Source organism: Triticum dicoccoides, chromosome 5A (genome assembly GCF_002162155.2).
Source record: "Triticum dicoccoides isolate Atlit2015 ecotype Zavitan chromosome 5A, WEW_v2.0, whole genome shotgun sequence".
In the NCBI taxonomy this organism is placed as follows: domain Eukaryota; kingdom Viridiplantae; phylum Streptophyta; class Magnoliopsida; order Poales; family Poaceae; genus Triticum; species Triticum dicoccoides.
Window position 1 is genome coordinate 300,159,774 of NC_041388.1, and position 10,882 is coordinate 300,170,655.

At 39.3% G+C, this 10,882-nt stretch overlaps 2 protein-coding genes across 2 annotated transcripts in view; both read right to left on the minus strand.

Moving 5' to 3' along the window:
* Window positions 1-880: 880 nt before the first annotated feature.
* Window positions 881-1,858, minus strand: LOC119301126 (ribulose bisphosphate carboxylase small chain clone 512-like). The gene is made up of 2 exons (XM_037578032.1): window positions 1,654-1,858; window positions 881-1,532 (listed from the first exon to the last, which is right to left on the minus strand). Exons 1-2 carry the CDS (start codon window positions 1,798-1,800, stop codon window positions 1,152-1,154), a joined length of 528 nt encoding a protein of 175 aa, XP_037433929.1. The 5' UTR covers window positions 1,801-1,858; the 3' UTR covers window positions 881-1,151.
* Window positions 1,859-3,534: 1,676 nt separating this feature from the next.
* LOC119301127 (uncharacterized protein At1g32220, chloroplastic-like) overlaps window positions 3,535-10,882 on the minus strand; it is an 8,392-nt gene continuing 1,044 nt past the window's right edge. Inside the window, exons 3-10 of the mRNA XM_037578033.1 lie at window positions 10,310-10,398; window positions 8,913-8,968; window positions 8,776-8,831; window positions 7,773-7,866; window positions 6,637-6,716; window positions 5,604-5,646; window positions 5,127-5,218; window positions 3,535-4,067 (exon numbers count right to left, since the gene is read on the minus strand). Of these exons, the coding sequence (XP_037433930.1) occupies window positions 3,894-4,067; window positions 5,127-5,218; window positions 5,604-5,646; window positions 6,637-6,716; window positions 7,773-7,866; window positions 8,776-8,831; window positions 8,913-8,968; window positions 10,310-10,398 (684 nt within the window). The 3' untranslated portion in view covers window positions 3,535-3,893. The remainder of the gene's footprint in view (window positions 4,068-5,126; window positions 5,219-5,603; window positions 5,647-6,636; window positions 6,717-7,772; window positions 7,867-8,775; window positions 8,832-8,912; window positions 8,969-10,309; window positions 10,399-10,882) is intronic.

Here is a 10,882-nt window from a genome sequence, read left to right on the forward strand (position 1 = left end):
TAAGCCAACAAAATGTTATCTGTAATGAGTCGACTCGGTACAAAGGCACTATGTATCGGAGGGATGATATCATCTAGAATAGATATTAACCGGAGAGTTATTATTTTGGAGATTTCCTTATATAAAACATTACACAAGCTAATGTGCATGTACTGTGTAATGAGCTCCGGAGATTCCACTTTGGTATAAGAACAATTAAGTCTTGTTTGGTACTAGGGTTTTTGAGGGGATTGGTGGGGATAATCCCCATAGGGATTGGGTGAAACCCCAACCATCAGGCCTTCTTTGGTACTAGGGTTTTTGAGGAGATTGGTGGGGATAATCCCCATAGGGATTAGGTGAAACCCCAACCTTAGCCCAATCCCTTCAAATCTCCATTTATCCCCAATCCACTAGGTGGGGGTAGTGTATTGGGTATTGAGAAAAATGCACTAGAGTTTGGGGATTTGTGGGAAAATGTGGGGATGAAACATATCAAATACACTAGAACCAAATGGTGTTTTGGGATATATAGGGATTTAGGGGTTTGACCGGGATAATTCTCACCAATTCCCTAAAATACACTAGTACCGAACAAGGCCTCACCCAATCTCTTCAAATCCCCATTTACCCCAATCCACCAGGTAGAGATAGTGTATTCCATATCGAGAAAAATGCAATAGAATTTAGGGATTTGTGGGAAAATATAGGGATGGAATATATCAAATACACTAAAACCAAATAAAGTTTTGGAATATGTGGGAATTTAGGGGTTTAATCGGGATAATCCTCACCAATTCCCTAAAATACACTAGTATCAGACAATGCCTTACCGTGTTATTCTTGATTGCTCATCATTCCAACATAAACTATGTCTAGCGGCGGAAATAAAAGATGCGCGTGCGGTGCCAAAGATGTTTCTCATTATTAATTACCCGAATACATAGTCGACAGATTGTATAAATATATTATGTGCATGTGCATATACATAGCCACCGATTGCATTCACATACGAGCATGCTTTCTCGAGCCATGTTGGTACATGAACATGGACATACACATATTCTTAGGAACAAACAAGAAAGATAAATGGAGAAGGAAAACCCAAAGCAATGTCAGAGTTGACAAAACCGCAATGGCACTTTATATGTGGCCCGTGGTGAGTGAGCTGTTTAGGCCTTGCCGGACTCCTCGCAGCCCGGTGGCTTGAAGGCGATGAAGCTGACGCACTGCACCTGGCGCATGTTGTCGAATCCGATGATGCGGACGTACGCGTCAGGGTACTCCTTCTTGACCTCTTCCACCTCGTTGATCACCTGTGTGGCGTCGGTGCACCCGAACATAGGCAGCTTCCACATTGTCCAGTACCGGCCATCGTAGTACCCAGGGGATGCGTTGTGCTCACGGAAGATGAACCCAACCTTGCTGAACTCGAGGCAAGGCACCCATTTGGAGCGGATCAGGTAGTCGACCTGCTTGAGGAGGGCCTCCGTACTGAGCGGTGGCAGGTAGGACAGGGTCTCGAACTTCTTGATGCCCTCGATGGGCCACACCTGCAAATCAGATTGACATTTTTAATACATTAACTATAATTCTAGTTCTACACATTTGATGTTATTGACTTCCGTCCGTAAGCTAGAAAATGAGTAGAAAGGCAGAGACGATGTAGTTTACCTGCATGCACCTGATCCTTCCACCGTTGCTGACGCTGCCGAGGCTAGCGCCGTTGGAGCGGCGGCTGACGGGGAGGCCGGCGGTGGACTTGAGCCCCTGGAAAGGAGCGACGGAGGTGGCCGACGAGGCCATCACGGTGGGGGCCATGGCTGTGCTATGTAGGTATATAGCTTGCTAGGAGGAGGCACTCTGGCTTGAGGACTGCTGCGTTGGGTCAGCAGCGGCTTATATAACCCTTGGGCCCTTGCTGAGCAACAACAAGATGTGGAAGGGGTGGCTGATGTTCCGCGGCGGCGATTAGCCCCCGCGCATCACCGGCCTCCTGATAAGGTCCGGATAAACAACCACATGTCTGGGCGCCTTATCCTCTGTGCCATCCAATCAACGGCCCTGTGCCCTGCTGCGCTACCTGCTGGTCCTACTCCTTCCTGCCTACGGCTGGTCACAATGGACAGGAACTTAGAAATAACATCACACACTCCAATGCAACTTTATTTATGTGACACATATTTAATAAAGAAAGAGGTGTTTGAATAAATACATTGTTGCATGACACTACATACATGTTCCTACCCACTATGAAGGTAGTAACATAGTCTAGAGAAGTGTGTAGGTTACTAGCTTATGTTCCTGCCCATCGTGACCAGCCTACTTGCACTCGTGCCCATTCACATTATTCTCTAGGTTTGCTGTACCGTATGTATGGTGAGATAGTGAGATGTATCAACATTGCTACTCCTACTAACTAGAGGTAATTTTTCTTCGAGGGAAACTAGAGGCAGTTATATTGTGAAAGGGCATCCGCATTAGGTACACTACCAGAGTAATATACATGGCAAACATAGCTTCCTTCACCTGACACGGTTAGTATGGTGGTCTCAAGTCTCAATGCACAGGACAACCTTTCCCAGTTCTAACTTTCAATCCTATAATTTGGTTTGCTTGTTTGCTTCCTATCCGACCTATCAATTAAATAAACGTCTAGTTTCATGATACAAGACTTTCGCTCCAAGACAGTAGATTTCTTGGTTGGGTCCCTTTTTCTTTTTCTTGGTTGGGTCCCTTTGATACAGGCTCCCTTCCTACCGATGATCATACAACAAATGAACAGTAGATTTCTTGGTTGGGTTCCTTACTTTTTCTTGGTTGGGTCCCTTTGATACAGGCTCCCTTCCTACCGATGATCATCATACAACAAATGAACAGTAGATTTCTTGGTTGGATCCCTTACTTTTTCTTGGTTGGGTCCCTTTGATAAAGGCTCACTTCCCTACCGATGATCATACAACAAATGAACGTGCATGCTTCGTTTTTGTATGCATGGCCACTTCATATTTTTATGTCCAAGTTTGGTCATTAATTTTATCAATAAACTATTCTATGCCCTAAAAGGTATGCCATTAGATGTACATTTCAAAAAATATATAGATGATATATTTTTTATGACATGTAATCTATATTTTATTGACCAAAATTATAAGTGAAAATTTGACAAAAAGGATGATGTGACCTTGTATAAAGAAACAGAGGGAGTATTTTAATTTAATAAGTTGGTATTTATTCAAATCAAATCCTTCAAGTCTGTTAAAAGCCAATTTAGTCTTTTGTTAACTAACTGAACAAACGAGAATTCCTAACCAGAATTCCTAACCACTACTAAAATGAACTGCAAAAACGTCTTATATTACAGAGGTAGTACTTTTTAGATAACTTCTTGAACATTTCGAAGATCTGGATGTTACAAAAGGCCACATCCAAACAGAGCCGACTACTGCTGGCTAGGGTCTAACGATGGATTGGGAAATTATACACGCGAAGTAAACATGTTGTATGCTACTAGTTCTACCAAAAGCACCAATCGGTACAGATAAACTAAGAAAATTATCCACAATCGGTTCACGACCAGGAATAGAGTTTTCCTTACCATAAACTCAAAGTAAGTTACAAACCTTAACCTGCTCTCTACAGTAACTAAAAGGAACACTTTCAAGCAACAAGCATGTAAAAACAGTTTCCAACAGGAAACTCGAGGTTAACTGCTTCTTTATTGAGCACATCCTTGGCTAGTAAGTAGATCAGGCAAACAGGGCCACGCCAGGATACAACTATCAGAGAATCTGCGACCGTAGCTGAGACCCCATGGTCTTGTGATGTCCGCTTACACATTTAGAGCAAATAGGAAAAACCAGGTAACAAAAGATGGGTGGAGACACGCCTTATCATCCTGTACAAGCATACGCTTACTTCTGCTCGCTGTAACGCATGATGCCATACACATCAACGATACCAGGAGGGAACACCGGATCCGTCGCTGCTCTTACAGCGACCTTCGCTACCGAGGTAGCACTCACTGGAGGAGTTAGCATCGGGCCAACAAGTGGCAATCTGGTTAGTGGTTTTGCATTTTGGAGCACCTGCGGATGTAGAGGGACCTCAGATTAGGGCTATACCACCTCGGGAAGAAATAATAATGCAGTACAATTACAGAAATGAATCGTTCAAGGAGTATAACTTACATCACAAACAATACCAACATTAACAGTAATTGCAAGCTGAATATGGCATTTGCACAGGAGATGAGTTACGATCTTTGGATACTGGGTTACTACAGGCAAGTTTTATCTTTGGCATTGCACCTGATTGGCATCTATTGAAACATAAACGATTGCTCTCGGCCATTGTAACCGTTAACAATATAGCTGTGAACTAATGCAACCAATACCCGGGTTGGGTACTGAATTTATATGAAACATATACCAAAAAGACACCCTGCGAAAATCAGACTTGGTTTGAAAGAAAAAAACTGATGATACATGCATCATCATTATCCATCAACCTCATGCCTATGGAACTCGGTGCAGTCATAAAGACTCATAAAGCAAATCTGAAGGACTGGACTCACTAAGGGAAGGCAGCGCCAGTACTAGCAGGTGAGTTAGATGTGTGATACACTTTTCATGGAATTTTTTTGTTGTTAATAAACTGGAAGCATACATTTGATCTAACCCAAGTAGTTCAATCCGAAGCCTTCACATTCAGTCTAATCTTGGTAAATAAAATCATATTACATTGACATCCTGAAGCTCACCATATCCCTAGCACTGTCCATTCTATTCACAATCCCTACTAGGCCAGGGCATCTACAGATAGTTAGGATAACTTATAGCAATTCTAACACCTAGCACTATGAATTCCTGTAAGACAAGATTTGATGCTAGACACACACAAAATGATGCTCACATTTAGTCTAAACTCCTTTAGTTGCCCTTGCTTATTAGTTCAACTCAAATAACCTTCAAAGTCCACTCAACCACAGTTGCTCATCATATATGGTACATGATAAGTGCTTGGGATCGGAAGGGTCAAACTACAATGTATTAACGGTTATGAGGAGCTGGGCACTAGCACACCATGGGAAGTTTCCTCTTGTGCGTGTTTGAGAAAGTATGCCCATGAGAAGAGAGAAACTTTACCATTTGCATAGGTGAACCCACAAGTCCAAGGGGTATGTTCACACTACCCACTCGACGAGTTCCATGAATAAAACCAGGCCGCAATATCACTCCTACAAATAACAAAATAATTGTTTGCACCATCAAGAAAGATTCCAGTAGAGAAGGAGCATCAGAAATACAAATCAATAAAATAATACTTCGAAGGGATCTCAAAAACCATTTTGATCCAAGAGGGATTCATGAGTTAAGTTACACCAATTTAGTGACTTCAATATATAGGATTTACTTCAGTTTGGTACTTTGATCACATCAAGGTTGTCCTCTCTGCGCATAGTTTTACAATTAATAATTCATGGAGTAGATATGACCTTTACTGGTCAAGGCCTGCTTTTACAATTAATAATTCATGGAACATATGTAACTTTTACTGTCTTGCTTTTTAAAGCAATTATTCTGGCTTCTGAATATAACTATTTGCACCAGGTTGGAACTTACCTCCATAGGTAAACTTCGACAGCAGTTCAGCTTCAGCAGCTCTCTTTAGTAAACAAAACAAAGGAGGTCAATATTTTGCACAATGATATATGCTTAAAGAGGGTGGATATGAAAAATGTCATGCAACAAAACAAACGTCAATGTTTGTAAAGAATTGAGTACAAAGAGAGCACCTAGAGGGTCAATTAGGATTACAGTATCATGCTAAGCATGTAATTATCTGAATATTTCACACCAGATTGTGATATCACTACTCGTCAGTCCGTAATCAACATTTACCTATTCTAACAATCCCTCCATCAAGAATATAATAAGGCCTATAATTTTGCCTATTACAACACAGGGTTTGGCATGTGAAGTTTATGACAGTTTCTCTTGTTTGCCTTTGTTTATCTTCCGTCACTCTTCAACATTTATGACTACACTATAACTTATCTGCCTCCTATTGCCAAGAGCCCAAGACATTAATACCATGAATAGCATGGTCATTTCCTGCTAGTAATCTCTTGTTTTTATGACTTCCCAGTTCCCACAACATGATAAACTAAAAAATACCTTATATTTTTAATGGGTAGCAGCATATGGCTTTTTATTTGGCTTGAAATACCAAATTCATATATCATCTAACCTGTCCTCATTGGATTGAAACAATTTAACTATAAAAAGGGAAGAATTCATGGATCTTTGCAGAAAGTTCAATAGTAGCAACGTTTAAAGAGGCACTACATCTGATATGAACAGCGGAACAAAACGTACTACTACTAATTTATGATAAACCCAAATATAAGTACTCCTGGAGGGAACACAAATAAAAATATATAAGACATGATTTCTCACAACAGTTCAACTGGCACTGATAATAGTCAACACATTGCACACCACCACCACCACAACAACAAAGCCTTTAGTCCCGAACAAGTTGGGGTAGGCTAGAGGTGAAACATATTGCACACCACACAAATCAAATATATATAGCAATTTTAGAAAAGAAATGAATGGGTCCTTAATCATGTCAATAATCCAGACATCTTACCTTGCCCTCATAATAACCTTGCAATAAGTAATTCACTAAACCAAAGTCTGCAGCTGACACATACACAAATCTTTTTATGCCTGCAGGTAGAAACAGAGGTAAATTGGAGAAATCCTGGTAGAAAATCTATCTTTCCAGTTTAAATTCATAAAGCATGAAATTTCTAGAGCTGGTTGGAATATTATATCTTGAGTGCTTTTACAGTACAGATTTATACAATACAAATAGATAAATTGCATCATATCTAGAAGAGTGGACTTTATGCAGCATTTATCTCCCCAAAATCAGAAAGGTCATTTGGAAGTTTTAAAATTCTGAACCAAATTGGTGGACATCCATTTGTTGATGAAGCATAAACCTGGCAATTTGGGCCAAAAATTATATCCAGTTGCATTTCTCAGAATAGGGAGGTGGGTCTAAGACACATTGTAAGTGTGCACAGTTACTTTATTAGGGGTGCAGCATGTGGCAAGCATACATATTGTTAGAGGTCCAGCATCAGACAAACACTACTTCTCGCCCAAAATATGCAGGTTCACACTTCACCAGAAAATGTACAACCAGAATTGTTTCCAACAATTATTCTCAAACTTCGAGGTGCACAAAATCAATGGGGTGCATCCACAAATTTTCCTCGTATCAACACTATGAGTAATAGGTTGCAATATGATGCATTCGAACTTAGCAACTTACAGCGATGATAGGAAGAGTTGGAAAATGTACAACTCTCTTTTGTGTAACTACAACATGGAACTTTATCTTTATTATTCAGGGAAAGCAAACCAACAATAGGATAATTGTGTTCCGAAAATTCATGTCAATTATGAAATTCATTGCCCGAATATTTCTCTATGGGTAGGTTTTATATATCATACTACATGTACACCAAAGACTGGGCAAGAATCCACACTGAAGGCAAGGAAATGCTCAATAGTGGTCCATTATGAAATCCATTACCCAAATATTTCTCAATGGGTAGGTTTTATATATCCACATCATAAGGCCGCTGTGGTTTTAACAGTAGAAAGGAACAGAAGTTCTCACTTAACAGGGAAGGCCGAATAAACCAAGTAAATTTTAAAAAGTTACATGGCATGCCACAGTCAATATCGGACCTAGCTTATAATGCAAAATACCTTTCTCAGCTGCAACCCTGATGGCATTAATGTTTGCAGTCCCATTCAGTTTGAACATTTGAGAATTTGACCCAAAGCCTCCAACACAGGATACCTACGACAGTTTTCCTTCCTATTAGTAATATTTCTTATGAATCCACTTTGGCATAAAATGTTTGATACATGTCTGTCTTAATTAGGTGTAAGTACATAATGGTATCTGCGCTTATCTCAGATATGAAGCCATGCAACAAGTAGACATTAATTTAACTACAAATGGGTTGCTGAAAGCAGCTCGTGTCAACAAAAAGTGGTTTCGGTTTAGGATTTCTAGCTCATCAAATAAAGTTTGTTACATTGAGTTTTGGAGTTGCATTAAACCCAACAATTGTTGTACTTAACAGTTACAAACAGTGCATAAGGTACACAAACCAAACTTAAGCATGGTTCATATTTGTATAATATCCTAAATTCCTATGATTGGCTTCTCATTGCCACATTGGTGTAGTTCTTATCACGTCTTTTGTGGCTCGGTTTCAACCATTCACCAATAAAAACTGGATCAGCTGCTATATGTATCACAAAAATGATGAAGTAGCAGCTGTTATTGAAAACCAAACACCCTATAATATTGCAAATTTGAAGGATGGAACTATGCGTTCAACTGTACATGGTTCGAGTGCACATTTAAGCTCGCACTGCTTTAAGCATGGAAAAATATTGGCATCTCGCTTGCTTTGAGAACTAGCGTCAACAGAGTATCCCTGCACACCGATGTTGCATTCTTTTGGATAACTATGGCATTCAATAACAAACTGATAATTATGCAATAATAACTGTACACATTATCAAAACCATAATACGTGAAATTAAGAAACTAGAAAACTAAAACATAAACATACCAAACATATAAAGTGCACTTAACTATACAATATCAACTGACCAGGTCCCAAAAATATGCACAATATGAAATGTTCAATAATGAAATTAACATGTTAGAAGGGAGAATAGAAGTTAAGCATACAACAGCAGAGACACCATCCATACTATCCTCCAGTGAAGCAGGTTCAAGGAGATTGCCTGTTCGAGAGAATAAAATAGATAGTGAACAATATGACCATTTATAATTAAGCAAGCAAAATTAACTTCATAATGAGCAACCTTGATTCCATATAACTTTGTCAGCCCAAGATTCACTTATCGATGGCTTTCCAGATCTGTTCATAGAAGGTCAAAACACACTTGGTGAGAACAGGGCAACATTTTGGTTGGGCTAAGATATACAGCTATTCTAGCTGTACATAACGCAATTACATTTTCAATCGTAGGCACTAGAGTTCTACAGAAAATACAATTGTATTTTCAAAACCAGTTGCGGAATTATGTCCAGTTCAGTCAGCTATTTGAAGGAAATCCCAAAATGTGCATATTGCAAAGAAGAAAGGATCGCGCTGGGGTAAAGGATTGTTTGCAAATTGTCATGAAGTGTTAACTAGGGCTGTTTGATAGTAGAAATCTTTGCTCGGAGAAACTATAGCATGGAAAACCTAATGCAAATTTTAACAAGCAGAATTCACTCAATTTTTTTCTACGAAGATTTCTGTGAGTCCATTCTACTATAGGAAACATATACCAGATGCTTATGTTGTGACATTAAAGAACAATTATAATATCCAAACAGCTCGGTGACCATCATTGAAAGAGCTGCTAGAAGGCATGGCTTGAACGGTGTTAGAGTCTCTTGGGGGAGGCATAGACAAAAGACTGAGATGAAAAACTTGTGAGAGAGATAAATATTCCCACGATTCTAAAGAAGTGAAGGCCATCTATTAGGAAGATGTTTTTGTGTCTAGTTTGGAAAGTGAAGAGTCCGGATAGGTTCTCCTAGTAAATTGACATGCTTGTTCCAGATCACTTGCCCACTCACGCGGATCTGTTTGGCCTCGACTCAACTGTCAGCTTCCTATCAAGCATGAGTAAGCTAAAGCTAAATAGGATGATTTGTGTAGCTTAAGTGAACAAAACCAACGATTTCATCTTCAAAGCAGAATTCCAAGTGTATCTTATGGTTCCTAAGATGTATAGACGAACCATGGTTGAAAACTTGATATCGTGAATTCATGAGGCAAGTGGAATTTTCACAAACAGCTTTATGAGAGTTTTTTCAACATATGTCCAACAAACTGAGAGCTACTACAGAAGTACATACAGCAAACAAGCCATCATCAGAACAACTATGATGACACAATGGAGAAATATGAAATGGGGGAATGGGAAGCTTTCATGTAGTGCTGAAGCCAAGAGCATCAACAGAAAATTGGAGGACTTTGTCATCTTATCTACAGGTAGAATAAAGGGTTATATTTGTCCATAACTATATGTTTAATTTTCAGTTAACATCCAGGAGACCAGGATAGATATCAATTTCTTATTTATTCTTTTACAATAGTTTTCAACAGCTTACGGACAAATAAAAAAGTGCAACCCACGTGCATGCAAAGGCTAAAGAAGAAGTAAAGAAAAAAATATCAGTTCACAAAAATAGCTTATGGAATTACCTATTTAGACTAGAGACAACAAATCCTCTCTCCAAAGCCTCCTTGCAAACATGTGAACCAACGAAACCACTTCCACCTAGCACAAGCAGCTATATCGACACAAACGTCAGAGGCAGCTCGGTAATCCTAACAGAAGATGGAACACAAGAACAAACACACTCACAAATTGTGTCAAACATGCCAAAAACATATAATGAGCTACAACAGTAATACCAAAAAGAAAACATCTACAAATAAAACAGTATACATGCACAGCTGTGCATGGATGAAACACCATTCCATGTGGAAATGTCGTGCATACATGTATAACATGATTATCAATGAGAAGTGTCAATACAAATGTTAATGAAGCAAAATAAGGGTGAAGGTAGAAACTAAACAGGGGTATCCAATTTTCTCCACTTGTCCCCTGATATTCTCAGCTATATATGTGTGGTATTTCTGCTTTCTGATGTATAATTGATTTACCTTATTAAGACAAGAAGCAGGCCTTATGTTCGTTTATAAGAGCCTCACTCCCAATAAAAATTATCAACTACTAATATAAACTGATAAAGTAAGGTCAGAAGTACC

What these genes read in the sequence shown, in the direction of transcription:
- LOC119301126 (XM_037578032.1), bottom strand. Translation starts at nt 1,800, where the DNA reads ATGGCCCCCACCGTGATGGCCTCGTCGGCCACCTCCGTCGCTCCTTTC. An exon ending in GAAGGATCAGGTGCATGCAG is followed by an intron (nt 1,533 to 1,653) that starts GTAAACTACATC and finishes TCTGATTTGCAG; the next exon opens with GTGTGGCCCATCGAGGGCAT.